We start from the raw sequence: 19,533 nt of genomic DNA, 5'->3' as shown, positions 1-19,533 counted from the left end.
TGATGGAAGCAAGAGCGGGTCCGGGAATGGGGAGTACCTCGATGGAGAAGAAGTTGCCCCTCAGGAAAATTAGGAATCTTAGGCTTTTTCTTTTTTGATTTTTTTTTGTGCGGGACCCTGATCGGTCCTAATATTTTCGTATATGTAAAAGATCTTTTTTCTCTTTGACTTGTCTTTATTCTATTTCCTGCCTCGTGAAAATTCTATTTCATTCGTGCCTTCATGCCTTAAGGAGATTTTTCTCGCAAGTTTGGGACTTTAGGCAACTAGACCGAGGTCGGACCAGTGTAGTCTTTAAAATCGAGTGAGTACTTGCTCGAACTCGAAGTAGAGTGACCCTTAGGTTTTAGTTGAGTAAGGACAATTTCTCAAACTCAAAAAATAAAATGGCCCTTAGGCTCTTGAATTAGGCCGATATGGCCTCAAAAGAATGGCTTTTCCCTTTTTTCGGCTTAAAAAATTAATCATAAAAATTTGTCATGCCTTAGAACGAGATAAATTTGTACCCATTAGGTTTTTCGAGGATTGATGTTATCGAAATCCTTTGCTTTGTTATGCCTTAGCACAAAATTGTTCGGGAATTCGAATAATTCGATACCCCTTAGGGTTTTTCGAGGGTCGATATTATCGAGATCCTTAGTAATTCAGCCGAGGGTTGCCTTTTTTAATCAGTTTATAAGAATATTTGAATGCATGTTTTATAACAGAATTCGGACGTCTCCGAACCGTGTTAATTTGGTCGTAGCCTTTAGTTTGGAATTTGCCCCTTAGCTTGTTTCCCTGCTATACTTCGAACTCGTTCGCAGTGTCAGTCCCCGAGTGTGGTGGCCGTGGCCTATAAAATCGAGGATTGCCTTTTTAAGGTCTTATGATTTCAAAGTTTAGTAATTCGATCATGTCGATTTTCTGGACGGCAGTCCCCGAGTATAGGGTAAATTATTTGAACTTCAGTTGTGATCGGCCCTTAAGCCAGTTTTCACAATAGATCATAAGTATGAAATTGTAAAGTATAAATTTCTCTAAGGCATGGAACATCTGGTAAGGAAAAATACTTCTTTCAATAGATTATACATGCATACATGTTTTGCTATTAGGGCTCGAGTAATCTACATGGACACGGTTCATTTGACCGTTTGGTCCTTTACCTATCGAGACCCTGTCGACACGAAGTATTTTCCTTGTAACTATCTGAGGGTGATGCCCCCCAGTATTCGAGGTTGATTGTAAAGAAGCCTAGGATACTGTTGAATTTCTCTAAGTTAGCACGAACAATGGTTGCCTCGTTAAAAACCTCGCCGGAAAAATCCATTTGGGACAAAAACCGGTCTAAGGGAAAAAGAGTGCAACGTGTGCTTTCAGACCTAAGGACTTTGTGTTTGAAAAATCTTTTGGTGTCTTCGATTAAACACCTGCAAATGGTTAGTATAAAATATAAACGAAACGAAGAAGGTCGTACCTTAGCAGTAATATCGTTTGAGGAGTGATATGTCCAATTGTTTGGTAATTGTTCGTCGTTCATCATGCCAAAGTTTGTAGGATCCTTTTCTGATGATATCGAGGACCTGATACGATCCCTCCCAGTTCGGACCAAGTTTTCCTTTGTTTGGGTCTCGAGTATTGAGGGTGACCTTCCTTAGAACCAAGTCCCCAATTTTAAAGTGTCGAAGATTGGCTCTTCGATTGTAGTACCTTTTGATCCGTTGTTTCTGTGCGGCCATTAGAACGAGTGCGGCATCCCATTTTTCATCTAGCAATTTGAGTCTTGTATTTATAGCCTCGTGATTTGACTCTTCCTTTGAATATCGAAACCTGACGCTAGGTTTCCCAACTTCAACCGGGATCAGAGCTTCGGCGCTATATACTAAAGAGAACGGTGTTGCCCCCGTACTGGATTTTGACGTTGTTCGATAAGCCCAAAAGACTTCTGGCAATATTTCTCTCCATTTTCCCTTAGCGTCGTTCAATCTTTTCTTTAGATTTTGAATGATGGTCTTGTTTGTCGATTCGGCCTGTCCGTTCCCACTAGGATGATATGACGTCGACAGGATCCTTTTTATTTTGTGATTTTCGAGAAACTTTGTCACTTTGCTGCCGACGAATTGCTTTCCATTGTCGCATACGATCTCGGCAGACATCCCGAATCGGCATATAATGTGGTCCCAGATGAAGTCTATGACTTCTTTCTCTCTAATTTTCTCGAAAGCCTGTGCTTCAACCCACTTAGAGAAATAGTCAGTCATAAACAAAATAAATTTAGCATTACCTAGGGCTGATGGCAGAGGACCGACGATATCCATTCCCCACTTCATGAATGGCCATGGGGATAAGACATACATCTCGCTAGCTCCCCTGGTCAACCTTTCCCTTTTATTGCGCATGTATAAGAAGTAACATGCTCATTAGGGTCGAAGGTCCCATTGTACTTAGGAATTTCTGGCATTCGGAGTTTCTTCGGAATGGGTTTCGGAGCCGCACTTGGAGGGAAAAGCTTCTGTTCAAATTTCTTTGAATCCATACTCTTTAGAATCAGCGGTGCCTCCGGTATTTGGTCAACCCGAGAGTTATATGTCTCTACTTTCTTGTCATTTGCCTCAATTTTCTTTTCTCCCAATTCAATCCGTTTAGTGAGCTCCTCGAGCATTTTCATAATGGCGGGTCAATCCCCGATTCGTTAGCGTTCGACCTTTCCGGCACAGGCTCGGTCCTGTGGGCGACTTCTGGTTCGATCCTACTCGATGTTCGACGCTGATTTTGTAGTTGTGCTATAGTGGCTTGTTGAGCCTATAACATTTCGAATATCAATTGGAGGCTAACTTCACCATCTTCTCCGCCCTGCGTACCTCGACCACCTGATCGAACTTCCCTGCGTACGCTACCTTCGGGATCAACGCCCAAATTTGCATTCAAGGCGACATGTGAACTGACATCGACGGGATTAGCAATTGGTGCTGCCTCGAGGTCATCCTGAGGCGCCTCGATCCCTGGGGCGGCTATATTGCCATTTTTCCCGCGAAATTCTTTTCTCCCGATTAAATCCGTGTAGTGAGCTCCTCGGTAACCTTGACCGAATAGTTTGACAATCTATTCAACTCTGCTTTATCTGACATCTCTTCTGTGAGTATTTGACCATGTTGCCTCAATTCCAGATCCCTGAGGTACAAATTACTCTGGATCTGTTCAAAGGAATCGACCTGATGCTTATAGGACTCAAGAGAGGCACTACTTTCTTCTTTTATATTCTCTACGCATTTCGTATTGAGTAAAGTCATGTCAGATTGGCTTTGACATACCAATTCTTGGTCGTGTGTGTTGATTTTAGATGCTTCTAGCAGCATATTGATGATTTAATCCTTATCCGTTGAAGCATGTTGCTCTTTCAAGCTCTGCTACCTTTAAAATTGGATAACAATTAAATTTATAATGTGATTTTAAGGACACATGATTTCACTTAATATCAATTGATAAATATGAAGATTAATAACAGAAATAAACTATAAAGTAAAACAAATCAGTGGTAGAATAGAACTCAGCCCTCGAGTTTGGATACCCTCGAACTGGTTGATGGAAGAATAATTAAAATATAACAAGCTGATGAACAATAGTATAAACGAGAAAGAGAATTATATTGCTTTGATATCTGTGAACAATGTGTGTTACAAATGATTAGAACCCCCCTTTAAATAGTAGATGAATTCCACTTATAGTATAATTCTAATTACAGAAGGAAATCCCATGATTAGCTAATTAACTATTTCTGATTTGATCCGTTCCGAGATTTACGCCATGATCCTCGACCAGTCACGGATATCTCGCCTTTTTATTATTGTGCTATCTTCGATCTTCCTCGATGTCTGTCTCATTTGGCTTCGATCGCTACTAGCCTCGATCTCGACAGGTACCTCGAATCTGAACTCAGTACCTTATCCTCGTGATTTAGTATGTTCCGTTACGAGGCCGTCCTTCGATGCAACCTCCCGGTCTTGGTCAAATAGTAAAATTGGATGGGTCCGATTTTAACCGTATACAGATAGTCCCTCAAATAGTAAATTTGTTGACTTCTGCAGACGGACTATATTTCTTTTTATTTAGTCATAACTCACAACTAGGGAGTCAGATTTAGCCCCGGCTAGTTTAATGTGAATAAAAAGTTTAATTAAGGCATCCCGCCTACATTGAATAGTTCGGTTGATAATAAGTTTGTTAATGGATTAACCTGTGCATAATCTAATTAGTTCTTTTAAAAGTTTGGGTCAATTTAAACTATCTATACATACCAAATTGATCCATATAAGAAAATTTATTAGAAATTTAAAGGAAATTATTGGTTTGATTTTTCCATTAATTAAGAAAAGTTATTTTTGATTTGATTTGGTAGTCAAACAATTATGAAGACAAGGCCAAACAAACAATTGAAAAGATGTCATTTAGTTATGGAGCTTTAGGTTATGATTATGTGTTACGCGACATATCAAAGATTTACACTGTATTTAGCATTCGTAGCTATACTTTCAGCAAATTTATCATTCGTAGTTATATTTGAATTTTATAGCAAATCCATGAAATAGGAGATTAATTGTTTTGAACTGAAACAAGAGAGTCAAAGCTCTCGTAGCTCAGTTAGTTAGAGCGCCCGCTTAGTTAGCATAGGTCTTGAGTTCGACTCTCAACAAGAATAATTTATTTATCTATATTTTTGTATTTTGCCATAGTTATATTCGTTGCGCGAACAAATACAGTCGATACAAAGTTGTATCATTTATATACACCCCTCTATTTCGCCTTGGTTATAATTTATCACGAATACAGTTGATACACGTATTCGTGCGCAACGAATACAGTTGACACAAAATGTATTTATTACGCGTTTGAGTACAAGTGATACAAGTTATTGACAATTGAATATTAGCTGTGAATAGTAATTTGACAAACTATAATTAGTAAGCTCTAAATTATAGTGATTTATGAAAATTCATCTTTGAATTTACCCTATCTCATATGTTAATCGACTTAACCGTTTTAAGCCCATTAATCCAATGAGTTCATGTTGATTCATGTAGACAGTTCAATTGACACACTTATCGGCAAACAAGAAAGTCTTTAGAGTCGAACGATTCAACGATCCATTTTGTAATATTTAGAAAGGATATTTTCTACTAGTGTTTATTTGTTGATGGTCCAATAAAGAAGATTTATGTCCTAGAAAAAGTAAAGATTCTTCATATGAACAAATTCATGTAGAAAAGCAATAAAACTGAAGAATGCCTCCTCATAGCCGTTACACAGAGAATGGAGTTAGATTCTCCTTCCTTGATAGCAGCAAATATTAGTGTGTCCCACCCGCATTTTCCCAACAAACATCATAGATTCATTATTCATATAGCCGTTGCCAAGCATCAAGAAAAATAATGCATAAAATATACAAAATTACTCTAAAGTACAAATTTTATGAGAAGTGGATTTGTGGTCCTGTGAAAATAAATAACAGCTCTTATTAAGTCCCCTACACTACTATTAATTGCTTGCTATTAATGTGGAACCAGTTGTTTCTCTTACAATGTTCTAGGTAGAAAGTAGAAACCGTTCTTCTATACGGCAGAATAGAGTAGGACAAAACAAATCTAAATTGTTGGATCAATAGAATAAGAATAATAAAACAACTTAACTCTGTTTATTCTGTATACTAACGTATAGAAAAACAAAAGGCGCGGCTTTGTCTCATCGCGATGTGTCTGTCACCTAAACTTCTTTTGACGTTCCCCGCAAAAACGCGACACCCATCCCCGCAATCTTCAAATTGTGACGCTTGGGAACTTGCAAGCTCCATAACCTGCAAAATTACAAGCAACTTCAACAACAAAAACAACAACGAACGACCCAGTAAAATCTCACTAATTGGATCTGGGGAGGGTAGTGTGTACGCAGACCTTACCCCTACCCCGAAGGAGTAGAGAGGCTGTTTCCGAAAGACCCTCGGCTCAAAAAAATAAAAAGACAAAATGACAAAAAGGATACAATATGATAAATAGAAACACCATGAAATCCAGAAGAAAGATGCAAAAGGGAGACAATACAAGCAACTTCGTTAGCATGTATAATCGAGAACAAATATTTAATCAGAGTGACGAATTAGGGTCGGTTGCTATAATATTATATAGAATGAAAAAAACTCAACTTCTAGATATAGGCATCTCTCGACTCGACTATCACTCCCTAGTTTCTAGCAAATTTTAGTTATTTGATCTGGAAATATGTGAGCTCATTATATGACATTTTCAAATGTCGACATAAAGTCATTTAAATCATAATTTTGATTAGAATTGAATGTATTACTTACTTGGATCACTTTTGGTCGGAATAGCAAGCCCATTGAAATAACAAGTTCCTCCAGCTGACTTAAACTGAGCCCAATAAGAACTGAACGCGTAATTCGCATGTAACACCAAAGAATTCGGTTTGTAACATTTCCCACCGGGTCGGATCTCATCACAGGTCCGATTACCCTGCCCACATGCATATGCCAATGCTCCACTCACTTCCGTTACACTCGCTTTTCTCCCAACAACGCACCAGATTTTCCCCTTGTACGGCTCATTGTTCTTCGGCCTTGGCAATGGTTCATATTCCGACAACGACGTCTTTCCAGACAAGTCAATCCCGTATATATTCGTCCCGTTCGGATACAGTAACCCGAAATGCCGTTCCGTACCCGGACCCGGTTTCTCATTCTCGTTGTACAAAGCAAACAATAATGTCGGCACGACAACTCCTGGTTTTGCTGGCGTTCCCACAGGTGGCTTAGCTGTAAACTTTTTAATCACGTTCCTGTTGTACGTTGCTGCATTATAGATGTTCGCTCCAATTTGGTCTACATTACCAGCATTGGGCCAACCCGTTTCGGCAATAAATAACCGAACATCCGGGTAGCCCACCCTCTTCATAGCGAAATACACTGCATCAATCATTTGGTCCAATAAATTCGTATAGGTTAAACCCGAACCCGGATCCGTAACGGTAATATTCTTGGACTCTAACAAAGCATAGTCAAGATTAATTACTGTAGGTTGAGCTGCCCAAGCAAAATAAGGATAAACATCTATGAAAAAGAATGATTTGGTTCGGTTCAAAAAATGTAACAAGGGTTTCATAACTTTTTCCGAAATGTCGGACCTAAATGTACCATTAGAAGGTGGGAAAGAAGATTCAAGCATATCAATAGCTAATGGGGTACCAACTTTAATTTTTCCGAGACCAAATTTTTTGACAGCGTATCTGATTTTGCGTATGGCAGGTACAAGGTTGAACCAAGTGGTGTTGGGTGGGCTACTTAGGATTTCGTTTCCAACAAGGACGTAACGGATCATAGTGTCGGGGTAAAATGGTACAACATTGGTTTTGACCCATTGATCTGCTAAGTCTTGATTTGTAGAGATGTTGTTGATAAGCTCATTTGGGACCATGACTGAAAGTTGAAGTTTTGTGCCTTTGAAGGCTTTAAGGATTTCTGGGTTTGCATCGTAGATCTTGACTCTATTGGCTTTGAGACCATTGATTAAGTCAACTGATTTTGTTGGTATAGGGAGGTTGTTCCCAAGTTGTCCGTAGCATATTCCTACCTTAGATGAGATTTCTGCACCTGAAATTTACAACAAGTAGAACAGAGTGAGCTGCTATAAAAGAATTAAGTATAAAGACTTAACATTAAGTTGTTAAAATTGAACTTACCGGAGAAAGAAGCAAAAGCAAGGAAAGATAGTAGAAGTAAAGTAGATAAACAACCCATCATATCTTCCTCAAGAAGTGATGTGATGTGATGATGCCTTTTAGAAGAAGAGCTGGGAAAGGTGTGTGTATATATAGAGGAAAGTGAAAGACTCAAGTGGAGTCTAAGCTATCCTTTGACGTAACATTCCTAAATTTATTTTGAAAAATTTGATTTGGGTGAAGTTTGGTTTGAAGATAAAAATGTGTTTGGACGTATGTTTTGGGTGAAATTTAGTTTGAAAAAACATGAAACATGACTTATACACACAAGTTCTAAAAACTATCACAAATACCCAATAATATCATTATTAATAATATTCATTATATTATCGCAAACCATAGTCCTGAACATAAATAAATTTAATACAAAATTATCATTTTTATAATGATCTACATGATACACTATCAGATGACCGAGAAGACGAAGCAACATCATTACAAAATAATAAATGGTGAGCTCTTTTATAAAATATAAAAGTTTGGGGCAATTTTTAAAAAATATAATAGTGATATTTTGGCCCAAAACCAGCTATTGAGCTGGTTTTGGGATTTGAGACTTGGGATTTGGCCAAAATGTAGGCAAAATCTATGGTCAAACATGTATTTGTCAAATAAAATTCAAGTTTATTTTGGCAAAATCTATGGCCGAACGGGTCCTAGAAAAAAGGCAGGGTGTTTTACACCAGATTTTATTTTATTTTGGGGTTTGCTATAAATGACAGCTTCTTCGTAGGTGGGTGACCACTTCCTCTTTACCTTTTGGTAAAAAAGAAAGATAAAGAGAAAGGGTATTTATGGCAGATGCTGTCTATTAAAGAGAAGAATCAGTTCCTTCGGATGATGCAATGAGAGTAATAAAGAAAGTGTAAAAGGATTGGACAAAAGAGTAACGTGATACAGCCCCACCCTTGGGGTCTCGGCCAAAGGGATTGGTGATGGTCACTTCACTTCCTGATTTCTCAGCTACAGTTTCAATAGATTTGATTGGAATATGAAAAAAAAAATTTGAAATAATATTGAAAAATAATTTTTGAAAGTTAAAGTTGTATTTGAATATGAATTTTATTTGAAGAAAAATTAAAATTTTGTGAGTACAAGAAAACTTTTTACCAAAAAACTATCCTAAAGCAATTTTTAAAATTTAATTTTTTTTTTCAAAACATAATCATATTTGATAGCAAACAACATTTTCAATTTTTTAGTTTTTGATGAACAATATCGAGGAAGCGCATGAAAAGAGGAGAGGACCTACTTTTGGGACCCAAAAGCTAAAAGCATTTGCAGATGCGGTGAAAATAGAAAGTAGCCGTTTAATGTTACTGTCAAGATGACAAGATGTATTTTGAGATAGTTTTTTACTTACTAGTAGTATAATTAGACTTGTTTAGTCGTCTTTTCGTATCTTTCTATACTGAAATGTTTGATTGGACACTGAATTATTTATAAGACAAGGAAAAAATTGGCATTTAAGGAATTCTTAAAAAATTTAGTCTCAAGCATATCATGATTTTTTTTGGTTACAAGAACATGTTATTATGATAAACATAAGATGTTTAAATTTACAGAATTTTCAAATATAATAAAGTGCTATTATTTTTATAATATACAGAAAAAGAAAATAATCCCATATGATATGAAAAATAGGATTACAATAATTCTGGTTAGTCAAAGTGAAAACGGGAGGGACGTTAACTGATGGAAACTTTTACTATGGAAAATTTTGGTCATTGATTAAACTTTCAGTCCATAATTAACGTGCAAGTAGTAATACTCAATTCCCAAGGCACAAAATTTTCTCATTTCCTTTAGCATCCAAGGCGGGAATTCGGACAAGTTCCTCTTTACATAAAACTTGAGTGCACATGTTTCCACGGTTCTTTATTGCAGTCTGCTTCAGATTTTGTGCAAGAGTTGTTCTTTATTTTAGAACGTGTATAATAAATTGGAAATTTCATTAGGTAGCGGCAGACTTCATTTATAAATTAAAAAATAAAACTATATTTTGATGAGGATGCCCGAATTAAGGGAATGGAAAACAAAAGAATTTGATACAAATGGAAGTTTACACTTCTAATGAAGTCGAATATAATTATTCTGCCAAAGGAATACTCCTTAACTCAGGGCAGGGGCTCAAACAAAATCAAGTTGGCCTACCAGTGAATACGTAAAACTTGAGTGCGCATGTTACATGCAGAAGAATTTAAGGAAAAATAATCAATAAAATGGATGATTGTCTTATTGAGCTAGCAGACATCTTCTTTAGTTTAATGTTACCCGTGTACGAGTAAAAATCGGGCTCATGATACACTCCGTCCTCCAACAGGGTAAAACGAGCTCGAGATATGATTATGAAAGATCGGAATCGAAGCAAGGATATCTTTGAGTCGGAGTACGGGGGCCGACCATCGACCCTCGATAATATTAGGGTCATGATTCGAGATCGACATAAAACCTGAAGGGAGAGCGTCGTCGGGCAATCAAGCACAGCCAACAGGAGGCCGTAATATCCGTGACCGACCGGATATCACGGGATGGATCTCGGCATGTATCGATGAAGAACCGGCAATTAGTTAAACAAAAAAGTTTTTGCCTTTTATAGAGTTATACTTAGAGTAGAATTCCCCTACTATATAAAGGGGGTCTGATGATTCATTAAGCACGTTGTAGCATGTATTCCAAAGCAATATATCATTATTTCACCGTTATTCTAAGCTTTTCTTTCATTCGTCAATATTGACCATTGTGAGCCCGGGTCAAAGGCAAATAGTTCACTAAGACTGAAGACATCTTCCCTGCGTGGTTTGAATGTACTGTATTTCTATTTGTTTGTTTTAATCCAATTAATTATTTTTGTATCAAATTAATCCGCGTATCTTTAAAACCACTTACAAATTTAATAGTTATCCGATTTTAAGGGTAAACAGTTTGGCGCCCACCGTGGGGCTAAGGATAGTAGTGTCAATTTGATATAAATTTTCATAACACACCCTACTTTACACTTGTTCTTTGAAGTGTCTTTGATTTCAGGTATGCATTTAAAATATCGAACTTCCAATCTGCCACTCTAAACACGAATGTTGAGTCTGGCCACCATGGTGAGAACAACAATATAGCACCCTGTAACGAGGTGCCCCTCGCCGATCTCAATGGAATTCTGATCGCGGACCCAATTGACACAGCTCATATGTGGCCATCAACACAAATTTGTCCACCGATCCTGAGAACAGCATCCACGAGGGAGTCCGACCGGTAGCCCAAACTGCTCGTGACGGTGAAAGAGATGGGATCAACTTAGAGGTGATATTCAAAATTCTTCGAAATACTGCAGGCAGCGATAGCCCAACTGCAGAACCGAAGCCGCGCTCCCAGTAGAGTTGAGCCCGAATCATCCCAGAAAAATACTCGCAGAAATGAACCAGTCGCGGCCAAATGAAACTGAACCTGGGACCAACCTCGAGATAATAAAGATGATCGAGGAATTGAAAACGCGGGTGGAAACGGGAGAAAAGAAAATCGAAGCCAGCGACAAAAAGGTGGAGATTTACAACTCCAGGATCGACCAAATCCCCGGAGCGCCACCGATATTGAAAAGCGTACACTCTAAAAAGTTTGTTCAGAAACCCTTCCCTCCGAGCGCAGCCCCGAAGCCGATCCCTAAGAAGTTTCGCATGCCTGAAATTCTTAAGTAAAAAGGACAACTGACCCAAATGAATATGTGACCTCACACACATGTTCCATCAAGGGGAATGACTTAGAAGATGATGAGATCGAATTTGTCTTGCTGAAAAAATTCGGAGAGACCTTGTCAAAAGGAGCTATGATATGGTATCACAACCTACCTCTTAAATCTATTGACTCATTTCCCAATTCTATTAACTCATTTACCATGCTTGCAGATGCTTTTGTAAAAGCACAGGCTGGTGTTATGAAGGTCGAGACCAGGAAATCGGACCTTTTCAAGGTAAAGCAAAGAGATAATGAGATGCTCAGGGAGTTCGTGTCAAGATTTCAAATAGAACGGATGGACCTGCTACCGGTGGTAGACGATTGGGCCGTTCAGGCCTTCACCCAAGGACTCAATACTCGAAGCTCGTTAGCTTCACAGCAGATGAAGCAAAATCTGGTAGAATATTCGGCCGTAACTTGGGCCGATGTGCATAGCCTATATAGTCAAAAATTAGAGTCGAAGATGATCAGCTGGGGCCCCTTCCGGGTCTGTTTATCCTGTCTGAGCTAGTGACAGACCCAAAAGAGATATTGATCGTGAACCAAGGTCAAGTAGGGATCGATATCAGCCGTACAACGGTAATCGTAAGGGTTACGGATCTTGACGAAACCCTATGAGAAATGAAAGGAGAAGCGATCGGAATCAAAATAATCGGGGACTCATGAGAAAAAACGTCTTTGGCAAGATTGTCGGGCCTAAGGAAGCGCCGAGGTTATTAGAGTACAACTTCAACATCGATGTTACTGCTATCGTATCAGCCATCGGACGCATCAGAGACACCAAGTGGTCTCGACCTCTACAGTCCAATCCAGCCCAAAGGGATCTCAACTTAATATGCAAGTATTATGGCACGCATGGCCACGAAATAGAGGATTGCCGACAATAAAGGGAGCGAGTGGCCTGGTTATTCAACAACGGACATCTCCAGGAGTTCCTCAGCGATCGAGCCAACAATCATTTCAAGAGGAACCTCAGCACGTCATTAACATGATCATCGGTGGGGTCGACGTTCCTAGGGGCCGATGTTAAAGCGTACCAAAGTATCCATCACGAGAGAAAAATAGACTCGAGATTACGTACCAGAAGGGACCTTGTCTTTCAATGACGAGGACGTTGAAGGCATCGTGCAGCCCCACAATGATACACTGGTAATATCTGTACTCATAAATAAATTTCGAGTTAAGCGTGTGTTGATTGATCCAGGTAGCTCGGCCAATATCATTAGATCGAGGGTCATGGAATAACTGGGTTTGCAAGACCAAATCGTGCCTACAGTCAGGGTTCTAAACAGATTCAACATGATTTGCTAGACCATTAAAGGGGAGATAACATTACCGGTGAACACCGCCGGGACCATTCAGGAAATGAAGTTCTGCATGATCGAAGGAGATATAAGGTACAATGCTTTGTTCGGGAAACCATGGATTCACAACATGAGGGCAATACCCTCGAAACTGCACCAAGTGTTGAAATTCCCAATGCCTGGAGGAATTAAAACGGTTTACGAAAAGTAACCGGCCGCAAATGAGATACTCACGGTCGACGAGGTGATCCGGGTATCCGCACTTTCGACATCGAAGGGTCTAAACCTGATGGCCAAAGACGAAACCAAATAGCAATTACTGCTATCGGCCTTGATAGAACCGGAGAAGCAGGGGATGGATGAAGATGATGACTACGGAGTTCCCAGGTTTTTCATAATCCCCGACAATTTCGACGCCACCAAATCAACGGTCGAAGAACTGGAGCAAGTCATATTGAACGGATACCTGCCTGATCATAAGGTACACCTGGGGCCCGGGTTAAGTCCCGAGCTCAGGAAAAAACTCATTCAATTCCTTATAGCTAACATGAATTTTTTCGCTTGGTCCCATCTCGATATGACAGGAATTCCGTAAGAGATAATCACTCACAAGCTAAGCTTGGATCCGAAGTTCCGTCCAGTCAAGAAGAAAGGAGACCTCAGTCTGAAGTCAAGCATATATTCATCAAGGACGAGGTATCTAAACTCCTTAAAATATGGTCCATCCGGGAGGTTATGTACCCTGGTTGGTTAGCAAACATAGTAGTAGTCCCTAAAAAGAGAGATAAATTAAGAATGTGTGTAGACTATAAAGACTTGAACAAGGCATGCCCCAAGGACTCGTTCCCCCTACCAAATATCAATCGCATAATCGATGCAACGGCTGGCCACGAGATCCTCAGTTTTCTCGACGCCTACTCCAGGTACAACCAAATTCGGATGGACCCGGTCGACCAGGAAAAAAACATTCTTCATCACTAAATACGGTACCTACTGCTATAATGTAATGCCGTTCAGACTAAAAAACGTCGGTGCCACTTACCAATTCTTAGTATATCGGATGTTCGAAGAAAAAATAGGAAAATCGATGGAGGTTTACATTGACAATATGTTAGTTAAGTCCCTGCGAGCAGAGGACCATTTGAAACATTTGCAGGAAACCTTCAACATATTGAAGAAGTACAACATGAAGCTGAACCCGGAGAAATGCGCATTCGGAGTCGGGTCCGAAAATATCCTTGGGCTCATGGTGTCCAACCGGGGAATCGAGATTAATCCCGATAAGATCAAGGCCATCGAGCACCTCACCATTGTGGATAGTGTCAAGGTCATACAAAGGTTAACCGGGCGCATAGCTGCGTTGGGTTGATTCATCTCGAGGTCCTCCGATAAGAGCCATTAGAAAAAGAATAACTTCTCGTGGACCCCTGAGTGCCAACAGGCCCTGGAAGAATTTAAGCGTTACCTCTCAAGCCCGCTTTTGCTTCATACTCTGAAGGCAAACGAACAGTTATACCTGTACCAAGTGGTGTCCGAGGTAGCGGTAAGTGGAGTCCTAGTACGAGAAGAGGAATGTACATAATTTCCTATCTATTATGTTAGCAGAACTCTAGGCGAGGCCGAAACTAGGTATCCTCACCTAGAAAAATTGGTGCTCGCCTTGCTAAGTGCCTCTAGGAAGATAAAGTTGTATTTCCAATGCCATCCCATATGTGTTGTGACTACTTACCCCCTAAGAAACATAATGCATAAGCCCGAGCTCTCAAGACGATTGGCCAAATGGGCTGTGGAGATCAGCGAGTATGATATCAAATATCGACCCCGAACCGCCATCAAATCATAACTTTTAGCAGACTTCGTGGCCAACTTCACGCCGGCCCTAGTTCCTGAGGTCGAAAAGGAGTTGCTATTGAACTCGGGAACCTCTTCCAGAATTTGGACCTTCTTTACGGACGGTGCCTCGAACGCAAAGGGGTCTGGACTTGGCATCGTGTGGAAACCACCGACGGGTAATGTAGTTAGACAATCTATTAGAACTGTAAAATTGACTAACAATGAGGCCGAATATGAGGCCATGATTGCAGGTCTTGAACTGGCTAAAATCCTGGGGGCCGAGGTGGTCGAAGCTAAATGCGATTCTCTACTCATTGTGAATCAAGCAAAGGAACATTCAAAGTCAAAGAGGAACGAATGCAAAGATACCTAGACAAGCTATATGTAACACTACATCGGTTCAGGGAATGGACTTTACAACATGTACCTCGGGATAAAAACAGCGAGGCTGATGATCCTGCTAACTTGGGATCGTCGGTCGACGATGATGAGTTCAACTCGGGAATGGTCGTACAACTCATGAAATCGATAGTGGAGGAAGGCCACGCCTAGATAAACTTGACAAGCTTAACCTGGGACTGGAGAAACAAGTACATAGATTACCTGAAGACCAGAAAACTTCCCTCGGATCCTAAAGAATCGAGAGCTTTGCAGACGCAAGCGGCCCGATTCAGCTTGTCCGAAGACGGTACCCTATTTAGAAGAGCATTCGATGGCCCACTTGTCATATGTTTGGGGCCGGAAGACACCGAGTATGTTTTAAGGAAAGTCCACGAGGGCACCTGCGTGAACTATTCGGGCGCCGAATCATTGGTTCGGAAGATAATCAGTGTCGGCTACTACTGGATCGATATGGAAAAAGACGCAAAAGAGTTCGTACAAAAATGCGACGAGTGTTAGAGGCATGCTCCGATGATCCACTAGCCCGGGGAGCCGCTGCATTCGGTTTTGTCGCCCTGGCCATTCATGAAATGGGGGATGGACATCGTTGGTCCCTTGCCTTGGGTGCCCAGTAAGGCTTAATTTATCTTATTTATGACTGATTATTTTTCTAAGTGGGTGGAAGCCCAGACATTTGAAAAGGTCAGGGAAAAGGATGTTATTGATTTCATACGGGACCACATAATATGTCGATTCGGAATGCCGGCCGAAATCGTGTGCGACAATGCGAAGCAGTTCATCGGCAGCAAAGTGAGCACGTTTTTTGAGGACCACAAGATCAAAAGGATTCTATCAATACCCTATCACCCTAGTGGAAACGGGCAAGCAGAGTCCACGAACAAAATCATACTCCAAAACCTCAAAAAGTGGTTGACCGATGCCAAAAGAAAATGGAAGAAAATCTTGCCTGAAGTCCTATGGGCGTATCGTACAACCTCAAAATCCAGTACCGGGGCCACTCCATTCTCGTTGGTCTACGGTGCCGAAGCTCTTATATCGGTCGAAGTAGGAAAACCGAGTCTCCGGGTCCGATACGCGACCGAAGAGTCAAACGACGAGGCCATGAGTACAAACCTAGAACTGTTAGATGAAATGTGTGAGGCCGCCCTCATCCGGTTGGCCGCCCAAAAATAACGGATCGAAAGATATTATAATCAGAGAGCCAACCTTCGACACTTCAATGTTAGGGACTTAGTGTTAAGAAAGGTGACACTGAACACCCGGAACCCGAACGAAGGAAAATTGGGACCGAATTGGGAAGGCCCATATTGAATTATTGAGATCACCGGCAAAGGATCGTACAAACTCGAAACGACAAACGGTGAGCGGTTACCGAACAACTAGAACATAACCCACTTAAAACGATATTACTGTTGATACCTAATTTTGCCCTCATATTTTCTCAAATAGTATATATACCTTTCAAAACATCATTTTGCATCATTATTTAGTTTACAAAAATCTATACAATAATTTTTTATAATTTGCCATATTTCTTAGAACTTTAAAATTGATTTTCTTGCATTTAAATTACTTGAATATTTATTAATTACTCATTCAAATTATTTTGTGACGACTTAATTATTTAAAATAATTATTTGCACCTATAATACATGTTTCAAATACTTTTATTTCATTTTATATAATTACAATAGTGTTTTTTAGTTATTTGCAAAATTTTGCAATAATAGCCTATATTTGTATTTTTTATTGCATTTGTCATTTTATTTAAAGTCAAAATAATATCTTACATTTTTTTTATAATTTTCTACTATTGTTTTAAAGTATTAATTTGCATAAATAGCATTTTTATATATTTATTTAGCTATTTTATTAAATTATTTCCCTTTTAATCTCCTATTTAAAAACTGGCACAATTTTTAGGCTAATTTTCGGACCAATTGTGGCCCAAACACTTAGCCCATTCACCTCAGCAGCCCAATCAAATAACCCTCTAATTTAACCCGGCCAGAGACCCGTTCACTTGACCCGCCCGTTCCCTATCCGATCTTGGCAGTTGATCTTAAATGATCAACGATCCCTAATAAACTAACCCCTTTTAATTACCTAACCCTCTAACCCTAATCCCTATTTCTCTAAAGACCGTCGCCCCATTTCCCTCCATCTGTTCTCTCTTCTCCTCTCAAACCCTAGAAGTCGCCTCTTCTAAATCCCTATTTCTCTAAAGACTGTCGCCCCATTTCCCTCCATCTGTTCTCTCTTCTCCTCTCAAACCCTAGAAGTCGCCTCTTCTAAATCTCCCAACTCCAGTTCTAATATGGAATCTCTCCACAATTTGCCTTCCATATATGCTCCATCTCCGTGTTACTTACATGATTTTTGGTATCACTTAGTACTTGCCTATTTTTTGGCAAGTACCAGGCCTGAATCACGAGAAAAACCATCTTCAATCTTCAAGATCTAGATGGTATTCCATCTATATACATTCATGGCAAGTCGATATGAAGCCGACTCACCAAAACCTTTGGTCAATTCCTTGATTTCTTTCGAATTAGGGTTCGGAAGTTTATACTTTTCCTTTTACCTGTTTCATTACTGATAGCATGTGGTACTTTCTTTCCATATTTATGTTCGATTGATTCTTTTCCTTGTTTGTTCGCTTGATTCCTACTACTATATAAACCCCTCCCCTTTCCCCTTTGAAGGGAGGGGGGGATCACCCAAATTCGCTCAAAATTGAAGCTATTACTCTATTACTCTCTTATTATCTTGTTTTATACTTTGACTCTTGGTCGGCTGAAAGCCAAGGCCATCGGGATTCGATTTGCAACTTTTCTTGGTGTGAGCACTGTCCGGGGGTCATTTGAAGCCCTTGGGAACTCTTGCGCACTAAGAATCTGGGTTCTTGCTCTCTGTTGACATCCAGAGCACTGTGGAATTTGTTCTTTCTTGTTGTTTGTTTATTCAACTGATAACTGGTAAGTCTCTTGGTTTTACAGTTTCATTCTTCTGTGTTCATGTCCTGCATATTCACGCCATTTCATGACCTAAATGTGCTCTTAGACCATCTCTATGTGTAACTTTACTAGCATTGCACTAGTATTATGATTTGAACCTCTTTAGCATTTGGCCTTTTACTTAAAATCTCCAGTTTTTGAGATATGTTATTTGAATATGCTTCACCTGAATAATTTAGACTCTCTTAAGTTCATTTAGCCTAATCTATTGGTACTTGAATGTCTACATCACTGTTTGAGAATGTTTGTCTTAGTGATAAATTTGCATGTCTGCTTTCTGGTGTTGTGGAGGATATTCAATATGATTTGGACCCTTAGGCTTTAACCATTTAAGTTAGTGCCTTACTCAGACTTGTTTAGTATTATGCATCTTTGTGTGTTAAACTTGTAATCTCAGGAAATTCGACTCTCCTCTTTTATCTTAATGTGTTTTCTGCCAATATGTTACTTCTTGCTAAGTGTTAAACCTGTAATAGCAACCTGCCTCTAAGTTTTGTTGACCCTCTTAACTAGTATGTTCTGTGTCTTAGGCAACTTTGCTATGTATGCCTTCTAAAATACAAGGGTATCTCTCCAAATTCTATCCATTAATCATAGTTTTCTCACTCTTATTGGTTACCTACACTATTCTAAATCTATCATTCTTGGCCGCAGAAAGCCAAGGCCACGAAGACTCTTACCATTGGCCTCCTTAGTGTGAGCACTGCTCGGGGTCCATTTGAGATCCTTGTGAACTCTGACACACTAGGATTTGGGGTTCTTTGGCCATGCTCTTTACTACTGAGACTTTAGCTGTCTCTGACACTTAGTTCTTTCCTCATTCTATCTACTGAAGATGCGAACTGGGTTGTTTAAGTGATTTCTGTGTGATTCAATATTTGGTTCATATGATCAATCTGTGGTTGTTTGGTTTGTTTTGAGTTCTTCTATGGTTTCTGGGCTGTGTTGATGAATATAATCCCTTGTTGGGATCTGGGTATGCTATTTGTGAAGAAAGCATTTGTTGAAGGCCTAGGCAATACTGGGTATCTCCTCTTGGGACTACTATAGGCCTACTGCTATTGCTTGTATAATATGTTGTAATTACATTCATCTTTGGGTCTGTAATAATTTTGTAATAAACAATTGGGGGTGTTAGTGAAATCGGGGAAATGGGTATACTCTAGTGTTTGCATGAAAGGGTAGAAAACATGCCTATAAGGTTCATATGGTCTACTTGTTATCCAACCTTCTATATGTACGCCATTTAATTTCCATGTGCACTGGTAGAAATCATGCCATTAGGAAAATCACACACTCACACAACTTGCCTACTATTAAGGCATAAGTACTTTATTTATTCCTATGTCTACTGCTAGATAGCATGCCTATAGGAAGTAAAATGTCGATGACCATTCTTTCAATTTGCATAACTGCAGCATATTTATTAGATACCATGCCTGTAGGATTATATTAGCTTATATTCTACTAATCTTCATCCAGAAACCATG

The 19,533-nt window shown here is 39.6% G+C and overlaps 1 protein-coding gene across 1 annotated transcript; it reads right to left on the bottom strand.

Moving 5' to 3' along the window:
* Positions 1-5,467: 5,467 nt before the first annotated feature.
* Positions 5,468-7,876, bottom strand: LOC107770592 (putative glucan endo-1,3-beta-glucosidase A6). The gene is made up of 3 exons (XM_016589914.2): positions 7,723-7,876; positions 6,335-7,633; positions 5,468-5,827 (listed from the first exon to the last, which is right to left on the bottom strand). The coding sequence occupies exons 1-3, from the start codon at positions 7,781-7,783 to the stop codon at positions 5,790-5,792; spliced, it is 1,398 nt and encodes a 465-aa protein (XP_016445400.1). The 5' UTR covers positions 7,784-7,876; the 3' UTR covers positions 5,468-5,789.
* Positions 7,877-19,533: the final 11,657 nt, after the last annotated feature.

This window comes from Nicotiana tabacum, chromosome 19 (genome assembly GCF_000715075.1).
Source record: "Nicotiana tabacum cultivar K326 chromosome 19, ASM71507v2, whole genome shotgun sequence".
Lineage (NCBI taxonomy): Eukaryota > Viridiplantae > Streptophyta > Magnoliopsida > Solanales > Solanaceae > Nicotiana > Nicotiana tabacum.
This window is presented reverse-complemented; position numbering and strand designations above follow the sequence as displayed.